Raw genomic sequence first — 25,627 nt, 5'->3', positions numbered from 1 at the left:
CATATGTTCAATTATATGCCAACCACAATAATTCAACACTTATCTTTAAGATGAGAATTAAGAGCACTCTTATTGGAATAGCTAAAGTCAAACTCAAGTTTTTGTTAATATTACATGAATTTACCTTTGTCTATTCCATTCACATCTAATCCCCACATTAGATTATCTATTTATTTATTTTTATATAATATTAAAATATTATTAATTCAATATTTTTTGATAACTTCTTAATTTATTTAGTAGTATCATATTTTACCATTCTAGTGATTATATGTTAATTAATAAACATATTCTAGTTAAATTATTGGTTAAAAATCATATTTGGGATGGTTATTTAATGCTAATAATCACAAACGTCTAATTAAATCCATTTAAAATTCTATATAAATGTCTTAATTACAAATCAAATTTCTATGTTCTCCCGAGAAATAAGAAGTAGTTTTATGAGAAAATATCAAGAGAAGAGAAAAAGAAACCGACTGGGCGGAATAAAGAAGCAGAAATTGCAAGATTGAAAAGATTTAAAGGAAAAAAAATCGACTGGAAGTTTTGTGAGAAAATATCGAGAGAAGAGAGAGAGAGAGTGTTCTCAAGAAAGAATAAATAAAAGCTTGAGTGGGGCTACTCTGCCGCTTCACTCTTACCACTGGGCGTACCGCCCATCTTTTTTTTTTCACATTTTTTAATCCATTTAAATATTTTTAAAAAATAAAAAAATACACCAGTACATTTAAAATCATTTTCTTAATCACTAAGTAAAAAAAAAAAAAAAAAAAAAAATTTTTGACCATCGGTCAAATGGAACGGTCAAAGTGAAGATGTAAAGTAGTGTTTCTCATAAAAGCTTTGATCTATCTACAGTCTAAACCAAATATGACAAAAACTTTGCATTTACTGTAGCCAAAACTAGTTGTTACATGAGTTTGCCTAATCCAATACTGCTTGTTTTTATGTCCAATTAGTTATTTGGGTAATTTTATTTAGCTTTAGCTTTTCAATGAGAGTGTTCTAGTTGGTCCAACTTAATCGAGTTTATTTCTTAATTTATATTTTTTATTTATTTATATTCTCTATAATTATTGGGGTGATTATCGAATTTTCTTCTCGTATCGTTTTAATGTTATGAGATCTTCCTATCAATTTTTTAGTTGGCTTAATATTAAAAGAAAAAGAAAAAAAAACTACATTTATAAAGAAATTTTATAAAAATAAATTTATAAATTTACGTAATTTTATATAATACCTTAAATCTATTTTATAATAATAATAATTTTATAATTATCAAGTTATGTTTTCGTGACTGATGCGTTTAAAAAAAAATACAGAGACTTCGTGTGTGCATTTCTTTTTTAAGGAAAAAAAAAATGTTTCAAGTTGAATCCATCTCCTCATTCTCTCTAATTATACACAAAGCTTGAACTTCACGCTCTCTCTATCTCTCTCTCTCCTTCCTGTGTTTTTCACAACTCAGACAGAAATTACACGCTCCTTCAAAGTTACTGTTACGTCTCCATAAAGTGAAACCAAATATCGAAGAAAGCAATCAAAAGTTTCAAACCAGCTCCAGTCCCCACAAATGAGTTTATTCTCACTCCAACTTCCGCCCACCAAAATCCCCATCTCTTTTTAGACGTAAGCCACGTCTCTCTCTCTCTCTCTCTCTCTCTCTCTCTCAGACGAAGACACAAACACCGACCACCATGTACCTGTCCGAGAAGCCCCGTCCCATCGATTTCTACAAGGAGGAAAGCACTCGCGACATGATGATCGAGGTCGTCGCGAATGGCGACCTCCCACCTCACCACCACCCTCACCCCCACCACCAGCAGATTATCCTTGGCGATAGCAGCGGCGGCGACGAGGACCACGAGGTCGAGGTCAAGGCCCCCAAGAAGCGCGCCGAGACCTGGGTCCAGGACGAGACCCGTAGCCTAATCGCTCTTCGCCGAGAGATGGACGGGTTGTTTAATACCTCTAAGTCTAACAAGCATTTATGGGAGCAGATTTCCTCGAAGATGAGGGAAAAGGGTTTCGATCGTTCCCCAACAATGTGCACCGATAAGTGGAGGAACTTGCTTAAGGAATTCAAGAAGGCTAAGCATCAAGATAGGGGGAGTGGGTCGGCCAAGATGTCGTATTACAAGGAAATTGAGGAGATTTTGAGAGAGAGAAGTAAGAATGCGCAGTACAAGAGCCCCACGCCGCCTAAAGTTGATACCTATATGCAATTCTCGGATAAAGGTATAGACTTGAGCTCTGTTTCAATCTTTCTTTTCGAAGAAGTAGAATTGGGTACGAACTAAAAATTCGTTGTTGTAAAGAAAGTTCCTTCAAATTTGTGTTTCTGGATGTAGGTTTCATTGCTATTTCAGCTGTCTATAATGTGATTGATGCATTTATGGCTATTCCGGTGCTTATGTGCTGCACTACTTCGACATAAAAGAGCTTTTGTCTTAGAATCTCGTGTGTAAAGCTTCCTATTCTATGAAGTGATCTGATAAAGCTTTGAAATCAGTGCTTTACAGAATGTTTGTTTTCCTTTTTTTTTTTTTTTTTTGAGGGGGGAGGGGGGGGGGGGGGTGCACTTGATATTGCTATTTAAGTGCTTCCTGCACTCTGAGAAAATAGCGAGGCACATGAAGACTCTTTTTGCTTGCTACCGTGAGTGTGGACTGCAATGATACGCTGGTTATAGTCTACATCACTTTGGAACTCAACTGGAGTGGGGATTGGCTGTGGGGCCATAAAGGCCAATTAATAATTAGAATATCATTTTCTAGTTTTAATTAGAAGCCATGGTATCTTATCAACCAGTGTATGGGGATTTGTAGATTAACATAGTCTTATTAAAAAATATTTTCATCTCAATTTCATAGGCAGGGCAAAAGAAGTGGAATGCACTGTAGCTTTCATTTATCTTCCGTGATTTCTTGATTACCCAGGTCCCTTTACATTGTTCTAAAAATCTTACCTCTCATTGGATTCCGAAACATTAAGTTTTAATTCATCTACCTATGTTACTGTTGAGGAAAAATATTGGAGGAAATTTGTTATTTTTGGATCAAATTACATTACATGGTTATAAAGCATTCTATATATCAATTGCCGACCTGGATGGGAAATGAATGCGACACTAGGGTAATTACCTCTCCTGTCTTTCAGTTTACTTCTACTTGTTTATGGTGATTTCTCTGTAAAAAATATACATGGACAGTTATGAAGCTTCTTTCAGTAACATCCAGTACGTCACCGGATTCTCTATATATCTTGTCACACAATATTCCCTGATTTTGGTTGTTTCCAAATATCATATGCTCCTGTGCATTGAAAGCGCCTATAAACAGATCATATAGGTTACTGGGTATGCATCTATGGATATTAGATAATGGATAGATGATATCATCCAAGTTGGATAATTTTCTCTGGCGAGTGCAAAACTCTTAGGAGTTCTTTTTTGATTTGAAATTTCTACCCCTTTATTTTTACTATTCATTCAAATGCTATGTTGTTCTACCAATGCCCGTAGAGTTGCATTGCTAGAATGACATAGCATGTAGATATTCCATACAAGACCAATTTTCTGTGGCACATTTTCTTATTATCTGTCGTAGATTATTTGACTTGATTGCATAATTTTCTTTTGATCCTTTAATACCTTGTTCACAACTTAAACAGATAACTGACAATCTGGCTATGTAGGTCAGCTTCTCCATTGAATTTAGGGCAGATTTAGAGTCTGCTTGTGTGTCTTGTGGTGCGCTTTAGGGTCGAAGGTTGGGGTTTAAGGGTTAGGATTGTAGAACATCTCGAGGGTTTGTATAAAGGATTGCGCTTGGATGATACAGGGTTAAAAAGTAAAGATGTCTATTTTCTAAGCAGACAGCTTGTGCAACAAGATTTGACAAGTTGAGAATGTTTAAGGGTTTATTTGGTGGGTTACCATCTTACCGAATGGAAAAAAGTTAGGGTTGAACTGTTTGAAATATCTAGTAAAAAAAACTCTATTGGATTGGGACAAACCCACCTGTACCCGTACAAACATTTTATGACTTGACTGTTAATGAAATGAAGCCCAAGACTCACAATTATGGCCTACAGCTAGAAAAAACCACAAATAAATAAAAACAGATATTATTGACCCAATGAATTACCATGGACACTTGTTCTTGGATCTAAAAGGCTTCTGGCTTGATTTTTCTTTGGTTTTAGGCTTCCAATTAGGATGTTTCGTTGCAAGGATTATTTGTCTGCTTATTCAACTCACTAAAACAAAAGTACTTATCCATTTATCTTGCTACACTATCCTTAAATCTGAACCTGCAATTTTCCAAATTTAAAGCCATGCTTCTTGGCCCACCTAAGGGCATTATAGGAAGATTCTCTACTAAAATTGAAAGTTTTTATCCATTTATTTTCCTCTATTGTCATTTATATTGAACCTACATTTTTCAAAATTCAAAGTCATCCTTCTTGGCCCAACTAAGGGCATTATAGGAAGATATTATATGTATTTTGTTTCATTAAGATGTGTGCCATTTTCAAACTCCTATCTTAGGATGGAGGGGAGTAATGCACTATGCAACCTAATTACATCTTATGATTGTATGATATGGCGTACTTATATTAGGATGTTGAGGTCTATACGATGCACTGTTTAACTATTTTGTGCTTATGCAGGGATTGAGGATGCCAGCATTTCTTTTGGACCTGTGGAAGGTATGTACATACTTGATTATCATTATACTACTTATCTAAAAAAGGAATATTCGATTGATATTCTACTAATTTGTATTCCATGTTTCTTTCTCACCTATTTACTCTTGTTTAGATGCTTATTTATTTATTTATTTATTTTTTTTGTGGCTTGTGACTAGCGTAGTATCTGTAATTCTAATGGAATTTTTTGTTTATTGCCTGTTTAGTTGTAAAGCGATAGAAAAAGAATTGAACATGCATGGGACGTGCTTCTTTAGATGGCTGTGTTGTTCAAACTTCAGTCTACCATAAAATATCTTGACTGGTTGGATGGAATTACTGCCAATAAAGTAAACATATTACTAGATTGACAATGACATTATTACAAGATAAGCATATTACAAGATTGCAAGATTACAAGACATGGGATCAAGTAGGATCGAAATGGAAGTTTGGATTGAAGATGTGGTGAGGGATGCTCAATGTGGGAATGCTTCCAATTACATTATTGAAGGTGGCCCATCTAGTACTTGTGTAGCACCCCCTTTCCAATAAGGTTAGGAATGCTACATGGCACTTTCCATAGCATCAGCTAATAAGAGTTCTATGAACAATATAGATTTCAAACACTATCGATCATTTAACAAAACCTTGAAATAATATAAGAATAGACTTCAGCACGTTCAAATTTAGAAAAATCACAATGTCATAATAATCCTAAATGAATAGCCTAAGTTAGTTTCACTAAGTCATTGTCTCCTCTATTGACTTTGGCCTGTATACTCATTGTGATCGTTACTTGAGACATTAGAAACATAAAAACAGAATGAGTCGAATACTAATTAAATGGCATATCATACAGTAAAAAGAGTTGTAAACATACTTTTATCTTTGAAAAGGATCGATAGAACATTGTATACACAATTTTGTTTTTTAACTTTTGAGTAGCCAACACACCTTTACACGCTGTGTCATGGCTGACAATCATAAAAATGAGTAGGAAATATCACATCATGCAGTAAAAGGAGATGTAAACATAATTATGAAAAAGATCTACAAAATATTTTACATATGATAAAAAAAATTTCTGTGAACCTTTTGGGTAGCCAATGCACATTTACATCCTATGTTAGGGTTGGAGATTGCAATTATCTTGATTCTGTTCCCTTGACCACTTATGAAATTACATATGAGGCCTGATAGCACTAGATAAACAATGGGGTACTCAAGTGGGTAAGCCTCCACGATACATTGATGGTTGCCATTGCTTTTTGCCTCGATACCATTGCACATCATGATACGATCAAACCACCACGGTTCATACATTGATGTTTGCCCCTGCTTTTTAATTCAGTGTCACTGATTCACTGCACATAATCATGCAACTAAAACGTTTTTAAAACATTCATAAATTCATGCACCATAATTCATTCATTTAATTAATTCTTTAGCATAGCTATCATTAATGAACATTTTCAAAATGTTTATAACATGAGTACATGCAGTACATATAATATAGCATAAGTATCACATTAAAAAGTATATGCAAAACTTTATGTTCGTAACATATCATATAATAGATGCTATCACATTTGTAAACCATCAATCTTGGATATTTGTTAAACAATGCTTCCAATAGTTTAGTACAGATTTGGTTTCTCCCCTTTTAAACTTGGCACTACCCGGATACATAAACGGTCCATGTCGGGTCAACCTGTGAAACATGCGTGTTGAGATCGGGGGGTGATTTACTTGTTTAATTATTCATGTTGGGTTCAAGTCGACTTGGAAATAACTGACACACCATGATCCAATTAACAGCCCAAGACTCGAATGTCATAATCAGGCTTATTTAAGGAGAAAGCAGCCCATCTGTCTCTGGAAGTTCATTTAGGAATTGAAAACAACATTCTATGTATTTCACCTTCTAATCACTTTACAACAATTTTGCAAGATATCCTGTAGGATTGAATAATGACTCTTACCTAATAGAATAAAACGAAGAGTGGTTGGGTATTGAGTACTTGGATGAGTTATGGTGTGAAATATTGGATCTTGCATTGACTTTGATGACAAAACCGCTGTAGAAATCTAATAGATGATTATTTGATTTCTAAATTTAATTCTTGATGTAAAGACTTGAGACAACTTGAAGAAAACTTTTCAAAATACCACATGAATGCCTGCAATTAAGGTTTATGTTAAGGGAGGTGAAGGGCTGCGACTTTAGAAAATCTTTGAGTTGTGGGGCTGAAATTCAAGAAATATTTGTTTTGAGGTGGGTGATGGATCCAAAATCAAATTTTGGCATGATGTATGGTGTGGCAATATGACACTTAAGGAAATTTATCCACAAGTTTATGGTATAGTTATATTCTGTGTATACTTTCTGTGTACTGGGCTATGCCTTATACTATCAATAAAATTTTACTTATAAATTCTTTTTATGGTATAGCAAAATGAAAGAAACCTCAATTACGGACATCTTAATCCTATCGAATGTTACTCCCCGATGGAATGTTACATTCCTCAGAGATGCACAAGATTGGGAAGTTGACACTTTTTCGGAGTTCTATGATCTAGTTTACTTTACTCGTTTGATGGGGGAAGTCGAAGAAAATATTTTTCATGCCCCTCTAAGAAAGGAAAGTTCACAGGCCGCTCTTTTTACCAAGCCATGACAATACACAAAATTCGCTCCGACTAGGGATACGTACGAACGCTAGAGCAATCTGTTCCCATGGAAGCATATTTGGAAGACAAAGGCACTCCTAAGGGCAGTATTTTTTGTATGAATGGCTTCCTTGGCGAAGATCCTCACACTAGACTACTAACGGAAATGCCGAATCATAGTCACGGATTGTTGTATGTGCAAAAAGAGCAGAGAGTCCGTCGACTATCTACTACTTCATTGTGAGATTGCCATGACATTGCAGAATAAAATCTTTGCTCGGATGGGATTAGCTTGCCTGATGCTGAGAAGGGTAATTGATCTCCTAGATTCTTGGAAAGACATTTGGGGCAACTCTCAGATTGCAACAATATAGAAGATGGTTCCAATATGTTTATGTTGATGTTTTTGAAGGGTGAACAATGAAAGAAGCTTTAAAGATTGAGAGCAGTCAATGGATGAGCTTAGAAATTTCTTTTTCAATACTTTACTCCATTGGTCGATTGCAATCGGTTTTCATGGCATGACATTGAATTCCTTGTATCACTAAACTAGCAAGCTTAGGTGTTGCTCTTGTATATGTCCCGTATACTTGGGCTCTTATCTATTTGTATAATCAATAAAATTTTGTTTACCAATAAAAAAATTATCTCAAATGCTAATTATAACTCAAATTGAATTAAAAATCTATCTAAAATACAGAATAAAAGTGATTCAACTATGTTTGTTTGACCGAGACTCGAGTGAGGTCTCAACCGAGTTCTCTGCCGGATTCCAACTCGATTGAACTTTGAGCAAGAGTTGAGCAAACTCTCGGGTTGAGCCATTCTTGTGCAGCTTTCTTCTCCTTCCAAGCCATTTTGTCCTCTATGCCCTTGATAGCCATGCAACCTGTATCACCTATGTTACTATATCATTCGTTTTCCGATTACTCTTACAAACCCATGGGCCGTGAGGCATTGGTGGTTTGTCAAAGATTTTGGCTAGAGTTGTCTGTTAAATATTTGTGCTTTAGAGTTTGCACCCATGGGTAGTAGAGTGTTCGAGTGACCACCTAAGTTTAGCAGTGTGGGCTCTATTAATGTCATACATTCTTCTCAGTCCTAGGCTCTTGACCTCCCTAGATAGACATAGTATCCCATGATTTGGAGGTAAATACCTCTTTTCGTAGAGCCCCCACCAAAAGTTTTGAACATTTTATCAAGGAAGTTGCATGCCATTATGGAAGCAGGAAGGTGGTCATACTATAGGTTGGGAGTTGCTAAAAGCAACTAAGGGATATGACTTGTTTTCCATCCTGCTATCTTGCTTTGGGATTTGTCTACGATCTCAGCCAAAGTTTTGTTTTTTGACCTACCTATGAAGATTGTCTGGATGGCCTGCAGGGACAAAGTTTTGATGAAATACACTAGATTTGATAGGATTAATGTTTTTTGCTTTGACAGTTGATTGGAAAGTGTTCAAGATAGTTCCAGCCTCTTGTTTTGTTGCATGACCGAATACGATCTCATCAGATTGAGGTTGCTACTCAATGTGATATGGCTGAAGCAGATTTGCTTACTTCGATGCTGTGCAAACACAGGTGATCCATTTCTCGAGTAGTAAGCTTGAAAACTTGCAAGAACTTCTGATCCAATGATTTAAGGAAAAGGTGAGAGAGGATCACCTGTCTTAATCCTCTAGAAGACTTGATGAGACCGAACAGGCTTCCATTTAGCATGATGGCATACATGGGCATGGAAATGCACTGGTGGATCCAGTTGATACATGTGTCTTTGAAGCCAAAGTTTTTGAGAACTTTCAAGATAAAGCTCCATTTCATCTTGCCGTAGGCTTTTTCCATATCCACCTTGACTGCCATTAAGCCCCCTGTCCCTTTTTTGTGTTTCATTATGTGGAATATTTCATGGGCCAAGATGGAATTGTCTTGGATGAATGCAAATTGTGTTGGAGAGAGAATCTTATGGAGGACTGTTTTGGCTAGGATATTAGATATGACCTTATAAATGGCATTGCACAGTTAGGTTGGTAGTGGCTTGCTGTGGTGGAATTTTTGGTTCAATGAAATATGTGCATGGTTGAGCTCGTTTAACAGGCAACCGCTTCTGAAAAAACTCTTGATTGTTGCTGTGATGTCGTTTTTGACAATTTGCCGGTAGGGCTTGTAAAATAAAGCCACAGTGCCATCCAAGTCTGCTGCCTTTGTTGCTCCCATTTGGAAAGATAACTTCTCTATTGTCCTCATCATTAGGAATTGAGTCGGGCATTCCATTGCCCATAATCTTCCTGAGTGATTTCCTCCCATAAAATCTCATCAAGGTTATTTGGAGTTGGTGGGTTTGTTGGTTGTCTGAGATCTATGCCAGGTTTGAGAAAAATCACTTGCGTTCACTCTCCATCGGATGATAGTGGATAAATGAAAGAGTTTAAATTGAGATCTAGACCCATCAACCTAGTTACGCTTGAATTTTGTTTCCATTGAACTCATCTCGCTTCAATTGTTCTTGTAATTCTGACTGGAGTTGGAGTTCCTTGGACCTGTTTTCAGTCGTTGGGTCTTTATCCTGGATCTGGTTTGTGTTTGACCAAAATATTCCTTGTTCCACAACCTGAGTGCCCTTACGAACGTACGAATCGTAAATTTTACCATAGATGTTGAAGGGCCCTCTGTATCTCAATCCTATGAACTGTATCTCAATTCTGAGAATAGATCTTTGGTCTTCCATTGTCACTTAATGATGATCTAGTTTTTGCAGAAGATTCTTTGCTATCATTTTTTTAACTTATTTCATTTTTCAACTCTACAATGAGAGAACTGGAGTATCCTTTTCGAGGGAAGTAAAGCAAGTTGAGAAATGTTAGTGAAGAGGACAACAGATATGGGCAGAAATGATTTATTGGGGGTGTCACTATGGAAGCCTTTTATAGACTTGTGCAGTTTGTGAGTAAGACATGATCTCTGTATAGGATATAGCAGTGCAATGCCAACCCATGGTACACTGTATTTTATGTCTCCGTTGTCTATCCTCTGCAAATACTGAACAATTTTGCTAAAACATTTATTAGAGCATACTTAGAAATGTATTTATGAAAGATCTCTTGGTTCTTTTCTCTCTTTTGGGAACATCCTATTACACAATAAACTTAGTGTTAAAGGAAACGAAGAAGAATCATAAAAAAAATTGCATTAATTGCGCCTACCATGGACTAGGCTAACTAGGGGAATGGAGGTTGCAAGTGAGTAGATATTTTAATCCTCTCTTTGCATATGTTTTTTTGGCCTATTCCACTTCAGTAATCCAAAAAACAGTCCATGAAGGTCCATAGAGAGGAAACTGGGTTGAGAACTCTCGTGCATTTTTCGGAGTTTCACCTTGTCTTTTGATAATTCCCTATTTATATCATGTGTGGATCATGCAAGCTGAGACCTGAAGAATTTGAATCAAGGCAGTCATCTGAATTATCTGTATCTCTGGTTCATGTGTTAGATTCTGTTCGGACAATCTTGTTTCTGTGCGTCCTTATCAATATTTGTACCCCATAACTAAGGTTTCTTTATTAACTTTGATAAATTCATTTGTATTTTATTCTTTTTCCTGTTATGGAACTTTTATATCTTGTGATTCCTTAATCTTGTTAACTGTTTATCTCAGAGAAAAATGTGTTTCCTCCTCTTTAAGTTCTTTCGTGTGCAGCCACTGGCAGGCCAACACTCAATCTTGAGAGACGTTTAGATCATGATGGACATCCTCTTGCCATTACCACTGCTGATGCAGTTGCAGCAGCAGCAACTGCTCCATGGAATTGGAGAGAGACCCCTGGAAATGGTAACTTTGCTGTTAAATGTGACTATTTTTTTCATCACTTTCTTTTACTCATAACAAAAATTGTAATCACTTTCTTTTACTAAAAATAAATAAATAAATAAATAAATTGCAATCACTTTTTGTCTATTGATGAGTGCCCTCCACCTGACATGCTCAAGTGAGTGTGATCAAGGCCCAGTACTATGAATCATGGGATCTTCACTCTCATGTTCTTTCAAGTGGACAATACAAAACTAATGACATCTCTATGTTAATGCTGTTATTCTCTGTTCCCTTTTTTGGCAGGTGGGGAGAGTCAGTCATATTGTGGAAGGGTCATATCAGTAAAGTGGGGGGATTACACTAGAAGAATTGGTATTGATGGCACTGCAGAAGCCATCAAGGAGGCAATTAAATGTGCTTTTGGGTTAAGAACTAAACGGTCCTTTTGGTTGGAGGATGAGGACCAGATAGTCCGAAGCCTTGACCGGGATATGCCTTTGGGGAATTATATGCTTCATCTTGATGAAGGTACAGTGATCTGTGCATGATGAAAAAAATATGTTGAAAGGTGGTAGTTTTTTCTTACTGGAATTAATTATCATAGCCTGTCTTTGTCCCACCCTTCAAAGATCTCTATATTGCTAATATGAAATCTTTTTGTTCTAACCAAGTACGTACACTACAGCCATATTGTTAGGGACCCCAGTCTTGTCCCTAACACTAAGGATCACGAGCTTGTCTTGGTGAGGATGATGATTGAGTGACCTTGCCAACTTGCTTGACCTTCAACAAAGGGATGGTGTTTGAGTGATGAAATGATGGAGATGATGATGAACTCGGGTAGGCTAAGTGTTGATTATGTGTGTTTGATGCAATGTGGGTTGCTTGAAGGGTGCCCTTGATGTTTGGGCCACTTGGATGGTGATTAGGGTTGGTATGGTGAAGTGTGTAGCTAGGGTTTTGTGAGGTAGTTAGGGTGAATTTCGAGATTTGGAAGAGTTGGCTTTGGGTTGGAGTTTATGATGATGCTAGGTTTTGGGAATGAGGTGGAAGAGTGAGGCTAGGGTTTGGTGGTTGAATGAGTCTAGGGTTGCTCATTGACTTTAGGGATTGATTAAAGATAAGATGAGAAAGATAGGATTTGGATAAGGTAAGTGGATGAAGATGGATGGTGTTTGAAGGAGTCTAAGGTTGCTCCTAGAGTTTAGGGATTGGTTAGGATAAAATTAAGGAAAGATTCCTAAGTGGTAGGAATATCTTTAGGTAAGTGTTGGATTTGGTATTGGCTAAGGTGGACGAATTGGGGTTGACTTCGTCTTTGGAAGATTGGCTAGATTTGGTTGGTTTAGGAATGGATATGGAAAGTTTGTAAGATGGAGGGAATCTTTGAGAGGAGGGGAATTCGAATTTGAACTAGGATGGCAAGTCAATAGTTGACTAGAGAGATTTTAGGAAAAGTGATTTAAGGGATTGAATGTGATTGTCAATTCTTTAAATTAAGGGATTTGAAATGTGATTTAAATTTGAATGTGAGGAACTCAAGACTCCTAAAAGAAATGAGTTATCTTATAGGGCTTGAGGTGGGCGGCTAGGGTTTTATAGAGGGAACGATTTATGATGTGGTTGAATATGATAAGTGTTTGTATGGAAAGATGGAAGGTAATTAGGGATTCAGCTAGGTCAAAGTATGTGATGGATGAATGGCAATTATGGTAAGGGTTCACTTATGGAAAGTAGGGCAACACTAGGGTTGGTCGAGTGGTGTATGTGGAAAGATCAAAATGTATGGATGGATAGGGTTGTTGTCGTGTATGGTAAGTGGGAAATATGGCTAAGGCGACTTGGATGATGGGAATAATTTATGAAAAGTGGCAAACACTTTAGTGGTCGAGAATAAGGGTATGGAAGGATTGGAAAAACAATTGAAGAATGAACACCAAGAACAAAATGATGAACACTCAAGAACAAAGTGAAATACTTAAGAACTTGAATGAACAAAAGGTAACAAATCAAGTAACGATTCATGGATTGCACAATAGTTAAAATAAACCTCATGAATTGATAACTTGTTAAAAACAAGGATAACACAACTTGGATTTACGAATGGCACCAAGTTGCAAGAACAAGATAAATGAACCACATTTATCGTTCTTAGAATGTATTTAGGAGCACTTATGTATACTTCTTGTGTACAAGGGCTATACTTTTTTCATCCATATATATAATATCTATCTTTTGCTGATAAAAAAAAAAAGATAAATGAACCACATCTATTCACGAATTGCAAGGTGTGATCCTCTCTTTGGGATTCACAAATTGCACCCAAAAAGCCCAAGTGTCTAGCACTGATTGTTGATCTCTTAAACAAAATAATCCTCCTCTAGGGAATTTGCCAAAAGATGTAAATACAAAGACTAATGGTCCTATTTATAAGGATTACGACTTGGAACCCCCAATAGGTCCCTTGAAAAATAAATAATTAAAATAAAATAAACAATAAGCAATAACATAGTTGGCACTTCTTTGTGTATACTTCCTGTGTACTTGGGCTTTGCCTATTTCTATGAATACAATATCTTTGATTACTTATAAAAAAAACATTGACCCATGATATGCATGAGCTCATGGGTGGGCTAGGCTGGCCCATGGCATGGGCCATGGGCATGACTGACATTGCTTGCCTAGCTGGCATGGCTAGTGGCTTGGTCATGGGTCACAAAGCATGGGGTCCTATCACATATGCCTAGCATAATGAAGTACTTATAAGAGGTAGATTGTAACTTGGATGATGAGTTGATGTAATTTTTTTGTCCCCTTTTTGTACAAGTTTTTGCTAAGCATTTCTCTCTCTCTCTCTTTTCCCCTTTCTTTTTGGTTGGGGCTAAGCAGAAAGGTTGAACTCCTAATTGCAGGATTGGCAATAAAAGTGTGCCTTTATGAAGACACTGAAGATAAGATTTTTTACACTGAAGATGATTACCGTAGTTTTCTATCCAACCGGGGCTGGTCATGCCTGAGGGAGTTTGATGGGTATAGAAACATCGATAATATGGACGATCTTCGGCCTGGTGCAATATATCGTGGCATGAATTGAAGACAGGTATGTCATCATCGTCGTCATGGGGATTTCGTTATTCTGTTTCAATCTTGATATAGGTTCGTCACTGGTTCGAAACAGTATTGCTCAGTTGTGTATAAATGTTATTCCCCCCACTTTTATTTGCTTCAATGCAGTGGAGGGAATTTGTTGTGCTGTTTCTTGATACAAGCGCTGTACTGATAAAGAACAATGTTGCTCAATATGCATATGTTCATAGGACATGGAAAAGCCCATTACAAATCTGTAAATATTTTACTTTCAACACTTAAGTCTGAGTATTCTAAGGTCTAAGGCAGTTCTAGGGTTCCCCAACCCATCTTCTATAACTTGAAATATAGTAATAAACTTACTTGTCTAGAAAATAGAACATGTTTCAATCATGGACAATTGCTGAAAGCATGAAGGACTTGGATCAGTTTATTCTTTTGATAAACTTTTCAAACCTTATAATGAAATGAGAAAGTGGTATTTCAAATTCCAGGGAATGTACTAACTAGGTCATCTACTTGTCCTAAAGCCAAACTCAGTGGGTCATCAAGTTGATTTTTCGGAGCCTCCTTTCGAATGCTTCCATGAAGGGAACAACCTGGGAAAACTAATAGATATAGATCTGGAGTGCCTTATTGATGCATGATATGGTGATTTCCTGAGACAGCTGCCATTGATGTGGTGAATTCTTAGTCCATATTTGGGAAGTGAGAATCGCATCTCAAAATTTTTCATAATTTTCTTCTCAAATATCACTCAATCACAAAACACTTTTTAATTTCAAATTTTTAACTTTTTCATCTAATCATGACCTATTACAACTTTTTCAAATTTTTGAACAAAATAAAAAAAAATATATATAATTTTTTAATTTATAATACTTTTATTCAACATTTTCTCTTTCTTTTTTCAAAAGCCAATAAAATATCGTAATTTAAACTATTTTACTATTATTGTTTTACAGAATTCTTATCTCATCTCTCATTACTTACCCAAACATGCCTATCTCCCAAGTTTAGGTTGGTGTTCTGGTTTACTCTCGAAGAAGGCTACTCTCAAGGCTCAACCGAAGCACGGACGTCTCTCTGAGTTCTACTCTTTTTCAGCCAATTATAATATTTTTATTCAACATTTTCCCTTTCTTTTTTCAAAAGCCAATAAAATATCTTAATTTAAACTATTTTACTACTATTATTTTATAGAATTCTCATCTCATCTCTCATTACTTACCCAAACATGCCTAATTCTCCCAAGTTTAGGTTGGTGTTCTGGTTTACTCTCGAAGAAGGCTACTCTCAAGGCTCAACCGAAGCACGGACGTCTCTCTGAGTTCTACTCTTTTTCAGCCAATTATAATATTTTTATTCAACATTTTCCCTTTCTTTTTTCAAAAGCCAATAAAATATCTTAATTTAAACTATTTTACTACTATTATTTTATAGAATTCTCATCTCATCTCTCATTACTTACCCAAACATGCCTAATTCTCCCAAGTTTAGGTTGGTGTTCTGGTTTCCTCTCGAAGAAGGCTACTCTCAAGGCTCAACCGAAGCATGGACGTCTCTCTGAGTTCTACTCTTTTTCAGCCAATTATAATATTTTTATTCAACATTCTCTTTCTTTTTTCAAAAGCCAATAAAATATCTTAACTTAAACTATTTTACTACTATTATTTTACAGAATTCTCATCTCATCTCTCATTACTTACCTAAACATGCCTAATTCTCCCAAGTTTAGGTTGGTGTTTTGGTTTCCTCTTGAAGAAGGCTACTCTCAGGGCTCAACCGAAGCACGGACGTCTCTCTAAGTTATACTCTTTTTCAGTGGCTGAATCGAACATAAACAATCAAGGAGATTTCAAGCTCTAAAAACATGTGAAGCTCAGTCTAATAATATGTTTGATGCATTTTTCTGTCGAGGTTGGAAGCTAATAGGCCCACTGAGGGGTTGGAGGGTGGTCCAATAATGGTTGGAGCACTAAGATTTAAATTGTAAATAAAAAAAAATAAACATTAAAATTTACGTAATTTGACACTATGTCTAATTGTCTTTTGCTACGGTGCACACTTTTACCTAACATCAATAATTTCATGATTTATATGCACACTCTCAGTTGTCTCGTAAACTAATTTCATGATTTACTCAACCTCTTGTTGAAAAAGTAGATCCCATTAATAAAATATAGTTTTTTTTACATTTGTTTTAGGTGGGGTTGATTTTTTTACAAGGGGATGTTGTATGTCTTGTCTATTTGGGACTTATACAATCTATTTAAAAAAATAAATAATATTTTTTTTTCTTTTGAATTCTCCAAATATTTTTGATAAAAAATTATTTTGAATGCATTTTTCTATGATGAAATAAGTTACACTTTCAAGTTTATTTATGCACAACAGGAAAAATTTACCCCTTTATTCTGGACCCCATGGTATGAAGATTTTTTGAGATCGGTTGAGGAAAATAAAGAGGGATGGATATTACTAGATATATAAAGAAACTCTTTACAAGAGAAACAATCTTCATATCTTGCCTTGACAAACGTGGAATATTCTATAAAAGAAAAATTACTTATCTACTAAAAGTTCTAAAGTATTATTACCATATATATATATATGTAAGTATTAATTAGTATTACTACATACAAGAGAAACAAGATGAAAATGATTTAAAGAGAAACAATGCACTATTCTGAGATGGCAATCTTCTTAGATGGCAATTCTGAAAAAGGAAAAATTACCTTAGATATCTCTCATTAATGATCTTGTTACTTAATTTAAACTAATTAAAATATTACTACTACCATAGATATCTCATTAATGATATTATGATGGAAAACGAATCAGCCAGAAAGCAAGCAAGCAAGCAAGACAATGCGCACATTGCATTTCTTCTACAGCCCACACACACAAATAAATGGACATTTTATACAAAATGTGAATAAAAGATTCACAATATCCACTCAAGCCAACAAGGGGGGAGAAAAAGCACAAACAAACAAATTGGCAACTAAGCATGTGTTGAATGAATGAATCTCTACTGCTCGTCCCATTCGTCGTTCTTGTACGAAACAAGAGTGTCGACCTTGTGAATCTGCACAACCCACCAAAAAATGACTTTTCCAACCAGAAATTCTCGTCTCAATCAGATCAAATAATATACAAATTCATGGTGTGTGCGTCTCTCTCACCTTGGTATCAAATGAATGCAATTTGACCATTTGTGGATTTGCTATGAGTTTGGGGTCGCTCTCAATCCAAGTGAATGGGACTGCAACATCTTTATCAGTGTATGCCAACACATCAAACACACCTATAAAACAAAGGGACTTGATTAGAACAATCACAAAGAATAATCGAAATTAGAGTGGAAGAAAGTCCCAAGTCTTTTTTACATGGTTCGTCGAGGCATGGCAAGTAGGTAATGCTTGAAGCAATCTGCCGCATGATAGCTTGAATCTCTCTCATGATTTCCTTGTCACTCTTCTCCCTAGAGACACTGAATCATCTCAAAGAATACAAAACAATGAGAATGATCGGTGATTTCTTAGCACAAGGAAGAAAAAAGTTGAACTCGAGACTTGGTTAAATTACTTACCCCTTCACAACAACCTCGCTGTCCGTCTCGATGCTAAAGTTCCACCTTTCTAGGACCTCATTGGTAGCCTTGCTCATTATTACAAGAACAATCCTCTGTAACTTTCCAGCTTCCAGCCATTCTTTTTACAAGAAATCCAAACAGTTCGGTCATTGAATTTGTACTGATGGAAACATAAAACTGAAGCATGGATGCTCAACAAATTGGAAGAGAATCAAACCCAATAACAACAATAATATTGATGATGATGATGATGATAATAAATCTTATTTCTCATTTTTTTGATATTCAGAAAGCGGGAAACAGAATGTTCGTGTTACCAAGGTAAAAAATTTAGCCAAATTAGTATCCAACAGTCATAGACTTTTGGATTAGAAAAAATCTATTCATTATCTATTTTCGTATCATCTTCTCATCATTTCATAATGTGATATTAGATGATAGATTCACAAGTGAAATATAATAAATAGTCTCAAATTATCTAATGTCATATCATGGATGATAAGAGAAGGATGAGAAAATGGATGATGAGTAGAATTACTCGTTGGACTAATAGCTGGGTCTTTTAACAGTAAGTTAAGCCAAATCGTTCGAGGTTCAAATGAAAGAAACTGTCATATCTTTTTTCAGTTACTAAATGTTGCATGAAACTTCAGATGATACGAATCACATACAATCAGCAAATAAAGAAAAAAAAAAGAGCCTTAAGTTTTGTAGTTGGATTTTTTCCCCTTTTCCAACATTTGATTTGTATTCAAACTGAACACTGCCGGAAAGGAAGAACATACCGGAAAGCTGAGCGGTTAAGTTGGCAACAAAGGATTTGACACCCTCATCCTGAGTAAGCAGCATTGGAAGCCCATATTTTTTTACCTTGACAAAACTTTCTTCCGGATAAACTCCCCGATTATAGAGAATACTGCACAATTTTCAAGACTTAACAAATACACGTCTTAAATATTAAACTGAAAACAGGCAACGTTAAAGAAGGAAGAAGAAATTTAATACCCAATGTTGTTACCTGTTTGCAGCATACCCTGAAAGAGTAATTGCGAAAAAACACAAAAATCAGTCAACATTTCTAGGAAACCTCAATACCCAATAGAAAAATCGGAAAGTTAAAAAGAAAAAAAAGGGGATCTAAAAGATGTATAAGATACGATGAAATATACCAAAGAACTCGCTGGCAATTGCCGCTGAACCTCGAAGGGTGATGATATCTTTAGCGACTGTTCTTGAAGCCATAAAGAACCTTTCTGTGAATAGATGTTTTGGGCTAGGAGAAAACCAACTAATCGAGATTTGTACAAGAAAAGATCGGTAGCTGAAGAGGCAATAGTTCAAGATCAGTAAAAGAAGAGCGAAGCGCACAGACTAAGGCTTTTCTTTTTCTTTTTTTCAAATTGATCGGTACAAAAAAATTGGATAATTTTTGTAAGGGTTTCTTTTTGTTCAATCTTGCAAAAAAAAAAAAAAAAAAAAAAGTGGTGAGAGCTCTATTAGTTTAAATATCAAAGGGAGGAAGGGTTTTGTTCATTCAAAGAAGATGCTAAACACGAAGATCGCGAAAGACTAAAGGCTGCAGAAATAGATTATAGTCTATGAAGAAATGGAAACAAAAGCTGGCAACGGCCACTTCCTTTTAGCCTCTGGTTCATTATCGAGGCCAACGGTAACATTTTGAATTTGCGCCTTTAACGGTAACAAAGCGGAGCGGACTTTCCATTGCATTTGCTGTGCGCATAGGATCACGGGTACGTGCGTGTGCACACGATCTTGCCCTTGTCAACATTTTTTTTATTATAAAATTGTGAAATATTTTATTTACGTCCTAATCTTACGAAAAGGATGGGTTATGCTATTTATCATTTCACACTATATATTATATATATTTTAAATTTTTTTATATTTATATTTATTTTATTTATTTTTACTAAACTAATTGAGTTGTTCTACTCATCATCTATACACCACATATTTGTTATGAGAAAAAAAATTAAAAGATATGTGGTACGTGGTGTGTGGGATACTACATATAAGAATAATTTTTATTATAAGATTGATATAATGTGTTACATTAAGTCACGTTAGTGTGTAAATATTTTATATAAGATTTGTGTAAGTGATCTCTCCTCAATTTTATTCATAAACCCTCACTTATGACGGAAGAATACGGTGATTATAACAACACACTTTTGGGGGGGGGGGGGGGGTTACAAGATAGGAATAAAAGAACACCCAAAACCCAAGTGTCAAAAACAACCTTATACTCTATAACCAAAATCCAACAAGAACCGCAAAAAATATTATAAGAAAAACAACAACAAACAAAATTAAGCAAATCTAACATGAGGAAGACCCATTTTGTCTGTTTTCAACATTCCTTTTAGTAAATGTGGAAGTGAAGAGAAATCCTCCCATATAATACTATTACCGTCCAAACCCATCCGAGCCAAAAAATCCACATGAGCATTGCCTTATCTATACATATGAGAAATAAAATAGTTTAATGTACCAAGACTCTCAAGAATTTCTTCCAAAAAATCTTCAAAATACCATAGACCACAATGAGATTTCAGCACCCAATGGAAAACAATCATAGAATCAAGCTCAATATCAATATTAATTAGATTCAGTCTTTTCACAATCTGTAATCCAAAAAGGAGCCCCATCCCTTCGGCATGGTTACTTGATCCGATGCCAATATGTTCTGCAAAACATCTAATCAACTTTCCACTATGATCTCTGATTACCCTTCCAGCACCTGAACGGCCTGGATTGCCTAACGAACTGCCATCCACATTTAGCTTTACACGATCTTGAATAGGTTTAAGCCACTTGACAATGTGCATAGGTTTTGTTTTCAGTGGTTTAATAGGAATCTTGAGGCTTTGTAAAATAACCTCATCATCATGAGATATTGTGGACGTACCTGCTTTCAATTTTTCACCCACTCGTCAGATCCAATATAAAATCTCCCGCCAAACTGCACTAATTGAGTTGTAGAGACCTTCCATACGATCTTTACATCTTTTAATCCACAGTTGCCAGGTGATAATCATAGGAATAAATCCCAAAAGTTGGCCAAATTGAGAACGTTAGAAGCTTACCGAACCACATGGAAATAGTGTTATGCCAATCTTGCCCAGGAACATAATTCAAACAACAAGTACAACAGCTTTCTTCCATATCTCTCGAGCAAAATCCGTGCTCGCCAAAACATGGTTTTGATCTTCATAGCCGCCATTAACACAACAATCACACTTAGAGGCAATGTAAATGCCCACCTTTCTCAACCAATCATCAACACCTAACGAAAAATTGAAAGCCTTCCAAACAATAATAGAAATATTATGAGGCAAAATAGAAATCCAAACCCAGTGCGACCACTGTACCTTGGGAGATCGAACTCTCAGAATGTCCCACGCATTGTGAGTAGAAAATTTACCATCAAAATTATCTGTCCACACTAAAATGTCTTCCCCTGCTTTAGCATTACAAAGCATACGGAGAATAACAACCGAATGTCTCTCCCCAATTAATCTTTGAATCAAAGAGACATCCCACCCAGACTCCACTCTACAGTCCTTCAGTCTAAGCTTCAGACAATCAGAAATGGAAACTATTTCACGAAGCGGGCCCTCCTCAAGCCAATTGTCCCTCCAAAAGGAAATATTGCCATCCTTTAGTTTCCATTTGGAGTTTTTTAGAACCTTCAACATGCAAGACATAATACTTTTTCAAAATTTACTTCCTTTTGCTTGGTTGACAAGAGAAATATGATTATTTTTTATGTATTTGCCCCGAAAGAAATTTGACCACAAGGAATTCTCCATAATGACTTTCCAAGCAAACTTCATATGAAGAGATTTTTTAATCTCTTTGAGGTCCTTTATACCTAACCCTCCCTCTTGACAAGGCTTGCTAATATTCTGCCAAGAACACCAATGTTTCTTTAGTTTGCCCTCCCTAGCACCCCAGAAGAAATTCGACATACATTTTTGAATAATGGTTAGAACTAATGAAGGAGCATGAATAATAGAGAGAGTGTGAGTGTGAATGTGAATACTTGCAAGAATATACTTAATAAGTAATAGCCAATCCCCATTAGACAAAAACTTATTTTGCCAACCCCCTACTCGGCTTCGAACCCTGCTTACCAGATCATCAAGATGAATAGCCTTAAGTCTTCCAGATATAATAGGAATACTAAGAGTAGATCTTCTCCTATGCAGAGATATCCTCTTGGAAAAAATAAAAGAAGATTTAGCTTTACTCACTATTTGGCCCGACCAATCTTCATAGAGCTCTAAAATATCAGAGATCGACTTCATAGATGCTTTATTCCCATTTGTAAAAATCACAATGTCATTGGCATAAAGGAAATGAGAGACAATAGGCGTACCTCGAGGGTGATAGAAAGGCAATATCTTGCCATCCAGAAAGGCTTTCTTAATCATGCGATAAAGAATCTCCTCCACCATAATAAAGAGATATGGCGAGATCGGATCGCCTTGGCGTAAATCTCGCCCAGCTGGGAAAAAACCTTTTGAAACTCCATTCATCACTACAGAGAACCACAGAGAACGAACACATTGATTTATAAAACCACAGGCCATTTCCGAGAAACTCAAGTGTTTAAGAAGATGTAAAAGAAAATCCCAGTTGATGCTATCATAAGCCTTGGCAATACAATTTTCAAAACGACATTGGCCCCCCGATGAGGCTTATTAATACTGTGACTCATTTCCTGAATCAAACTTATGTTATAAAAAATACTTATTCTAGGAATAAATGTACCTTACTCTGGAGAGATAAACTTGGAGAGAAAAGACGAAAGACGTCTAACCAGAAGTTTGGAACAAACCTTATATATCACGGTGCACAAACTAATAGGTTTGAACTTATCAAAACCCGTTGGATGATCTATCTTTGGAATAAGGACCAAAGACGTAGCCAAATAGTATCTTGCGAGAGAGGTACCTTTAAAGAAATCTTGAATCGCATCAACAACATCTTTACCAACAATATTCGAGTAAGAACGGAAAAAGACCGAGCCAAATCCATCAGGACCTGGACTACTATCAATCGGGATAGAGAAAATAGTCTCTTTTATTTCTTGGATTGAAGGGAGTTTACAAAAATCAATATTATCAGGTTCAGAGAACATCGTTCTTACCAAATGAGACAAATCCGGGAGCTGAGCACCTTGTTTAAAAGCAAGAAAATCCGCAAAATAATTCACAACCTCATTGTGAATGTCTTATGGATAAATAAGCCGATGACCATCCCGAAGAGACATCTCATGTACCATAGTGTTATTCTGACTCTTTAAGGCTCGGAAGAACTAAATATTAGGATCACCATTCGACAACCAATTTTGTTTGCATTGTTGAGCTAATCGAGTGGATTCCCTTTGTTGCCATAAATTTAACTCCAACCGAGAAATTAATAAATCACTTTCATCATTTCTGAGTAACTATGTTGTAAGGCTTTCTCTAGATTTTCAATATGAACCTCTAGTAAATTGATGTTAAGGTCCGTTCGCCCAAAATATGTTTTATTCCATGCACTCAAACAAGCCTTAGTGAGACGCCCCCAGATTCCGCTTGGGATTGGACGGACATCTGAAGCGTCGAGACATGCAACACGAGGTTACTTGCCCCCGTTCATGACATATAAGATGCAATATTCCTAACATGCATCTAGCATTATGCAATATTCACAGCGGATAATTTTTTTTGAGCAATAATATGCACCAAACTTATAAAATCCTAAATTGTTAAAACATAAATCATACATACTTAAAACATTTATGATTACAGCACGGGTCTCAGAAGACTGTAATCTCAAAACAACGGAGACCTGGCTCCCTAATTACATTGCCAAAATACACTATTGGGCTAGTTCGTTGAGTAACTCGCGTAACTCGACTAACGATGCCGGAATACTATCCAAAGACCTAATTATGGAGGCTGCAAGCTCCTTGTTGCGTCTACGACGTCTAGTCAACCTCCTCCAAACTACTAGTGTCTGCTCCCTGCTCTGATCCTGACACATTGCCTACCATTCGGGGGAATGGTAGTTGGGACTACCACGGTGAAATTTGATTATAAATTTCAGCAAGTTAACAGGAAACTTCCACACAGGTTAATGATGCATGCATGACAGTAAAAAGATGAATACATAATCAAAGTCATAAGTAAGCATAACATAACTTGACATATAGCATGACATAAATGACATAACTTGAATTGAAACTGAAACTTAGCTTGACGTGGCATGGCATGTATGTGAATTTAAAATATAACATAGATTAGCAACATAGCATGAACGTGAACTTGAAACATAACATGGACTTGAAATATAGCATGAATGTGAACATGACATAACATGAACGTGAACTTGAACATAACATGAACATGAATATAACATGACATAAACATGAACTTGAAACTTGACATGAACGTAAACTTAACATAATGTGAAACATGACTTGAACGTGAAATACATGAACTTGGAATCTTATTCAATAAACTTAATTAATAAAAGTGACCATACGAGTGCTACACGGGTCCCCTTAAGCCGTGTGTTCCTACCGATTACCGTATCACAACACATGTGTCTATACCAGCTGTGAGTGCGTTAATACGTACTCCACAGTTGTTGTGGCCCCATGAATTTTTTGTGCCACACTTGCTGTGGACACTCATAACATAAAGTGTGGTTTCATCGGCATTAGTGCCCGGTACGCTCCGGTGACCAGCTAGTTAGGCCCCATTTGCAACCTGTTGACTGCACTTCGTCAACTTAGGAAGTTTCATACCTAATTAGACACTCCAGTGTGAACAAAGGAGTTCCACTAGGATATTACCCCATCCTAGCGCTTAGGGTCGTGATTGACATGAATAACTTAACTAGCATACATGACATCTCGTAATGTGACATAGAAGACAGAAGTCCTGGCGTAGCGTAACGTGACATGAACGTAAGATGACATACATGACATACTTTGAGACATAAATGTAACATAAAATATTTCATAACATGGCATACATGTAACAGACAACATTTCATAACATGGCATAACATGTAACAGACAACATTTCGTAACATGGCATAACATGTAACAAACAATATTTCATAACAAGACATAAAATGTGACTGTGATATTACGTGACATGACATACATATAACATGATGATATACGTAATGTGACATACTTGCAACAGATAGTAACATGAGACATAATATATTATGCAACAGATAAGTATTTCGTGACAGAATAATTTGTCTAATAGATAAACATGTGATGACATGGCATATATAACAATATACAAGCATAAACTGTAGTTCTCTTACCCATCACACATACACAGTAAAGTGATAGTAAGTTAAGAGCTAACTTACCTCGATCGTCGCGTTCTACAAGATTAAAGCATGAAACACGAGGAACTGTAAGAGGGTATTCTAAAAGTTAGAACTTTAATTACTAAAAATTATAAATGTGAAAAGAGACAATTTAGAGTAAAATTATCATTTTACCCTCTACATGTGAGAAAATGATAATTTTACCCCTAACTTAAGGATTTCACATCCTAACTCCAAAAATTACCAAAATTTACATTCCTCATGTAAACTTTGTCCTCGACTCAAATATCAATTCAGAAAAATCTAAAACCATTCACAACTATGGAAAACTCACAATGGCCGAAACATTCACAAGCTATTTCTCTTGATTTTGGTTGCAATTTCTTCCATCCTCAAAAC

At 36.0% G+C, this 25,627-nt stretch overlaps 2 protein-coding genes across 8 annotated transcripts; one reads left to right on the top strand and one right to left on the bottom strand.

Moving 5' to 3' along the window:
- Window positions 1–1,390: 1,390 nt before the first annotated feature.
- Window positions 1,391–14,544, top strand: LOC121255653 (trihelix transcription factor GT-1-like). Of its 6 annotated transcripts, none has more exons than XM_041156091.1 (6): window positions 1,393–2,241; window positions 4,678–4,716; window positions 11,047–11,193; window positions 11,479–11,703; window positions 13,911–13,944; window positions 14,088–14,229. In XM_041156091.1, exons 1-5 carry the CDS (start codon window positions 1,701–1,703, stop codon window positions 13,925–13,927), a joined length of 969 nt encoding a protein of 322 aa, XP_041012025.1. In that variant the 5' UTR covers window positions 1,393–1,700; the 3' UTR covers window positions 13,928–13,944; window positions 14,088–14,229. The 6 variants fall into 6 exon arrangements, with proteins under 6 accessions (XP_041012027.1, XP_041012025.1, XP_041012024.1 ...); XM_041156090.1 differs by having other exon boundaries at window positions 14,065–14,202; XM_041156092.1 differs by lacking the exon at window positions 13,911–13,944 and having other exon boundaries at window positions 14,065–14,201.
- Window positions 14,545–17,170: 2,626 nt separating this feature from the next.
- On the bottom strand, window positions 17,171–19,506 carry LOC121254017 (mitotic spindle checkpoint protein MAD2). Of its 2 annotated transcripts, none has more exons than XM_041153977.1 (7): window positions 19,030–19,506; window positions 18,879–18,894; window positions 18,646–18,776; window positions 17,858–17,978; window positions 17,655–17,758; window positions 17,451–17,572; window positions 17,171–17,353 (listed from the first exon to the last, which is right to left on the bottom strand). In XM_041153977.1, the coding sequence occupies exons 1-7, from the start codon at window positions 19,100–19,102 to the stop codon at window positions 17,297–17,299; spliced, it is 624 nt and encodes a 207-aa protein (XP_041009911.1). In that variant the 5' UTR covers window positions 19,103–19,506; the 3' UTR covers window positions 17,171–17,296. The 2 variants fall into 2 exon arrangements, with proteins under 2 accessions (XP_041009911.1, XP_041009912.1); XM_041153978.1 differs by having other exon boundaries at window positions 18,866–18,894; window positions 19,030–19,504.
- Between the last annotated feature and the right edge of the window lie 6,121 nt (window positions 19,507–25,627).

This window comes from Juglans microcarpa x Juglans regia, chromosome 3D, assembly GCF_004785595.1.
Source record: "Juglans microcarpa x Juglans regia isolate MS1-56 chromosome 3D, Jm3101_v1.0, whole genome shotgun sequence".
NCBI lineage: Eukaryota > Viridiplantae > Streptophyta > Magnoliopsida > Fagales > Juglandaceae > Juglans > Juglans microcarpa x Juglans regia.
This window is presented reverse-complemented; position numbering and strand designations above follow the sequence as displayed.

What these genes read in the sequence shown, in the direction of transcription:
- LOC121255653 (XM_041156088.1), top strand. Translation starts at nt 1,701, where the DNA reads ATGTACCTGTCCGAGAAGCCCCGTCCCATCGATTTCTACAAGGAGGAA. An exon ending in TTCTTTTGGACCTGTGGAAG is followed by an intron (nt 4,717 to 11,046) that starts GTATGTACATAC and finishes CTCCTCTTTAAG; the next exon opens with TTCTTTCGTGTGCAGCCACT. An exon ending in TATGCTTCATCTTGATGAAG is followed by an intron (nt 11,704 to 14,087) that starts GTACAGTGATCT and finishes TCCTAATTGCAG; the next exon opens with GATTGGCAATAAAAGTGTGC.
- LOC121254017 (XM_041153977.1), bottom strand. Translation starts at nt 19,102, where the DNA reads ATGGCTTCAAGAACAGTCGCTAAAGATATCATCACCCTTCGAGGTTCA. An exon ending in AGCGAGGTTGTTGTGAAGGG is followed by an intron (nt 17,759 to 17,857) that starts GTAAGTAATTTA and finishes GAGATGATTCAG; the next exon opens with TGTCTCTAGGGAGAAGAGTG. An exon ending in GCCATGCCTCGACGAACCAT is followed by an intron (nt 17,573 to 17,654) that starts GTAAAAAAGACT and finishes TTTGTTTTATAG; the next exon opens with GTGTGTTTGATGTGTTGGCA.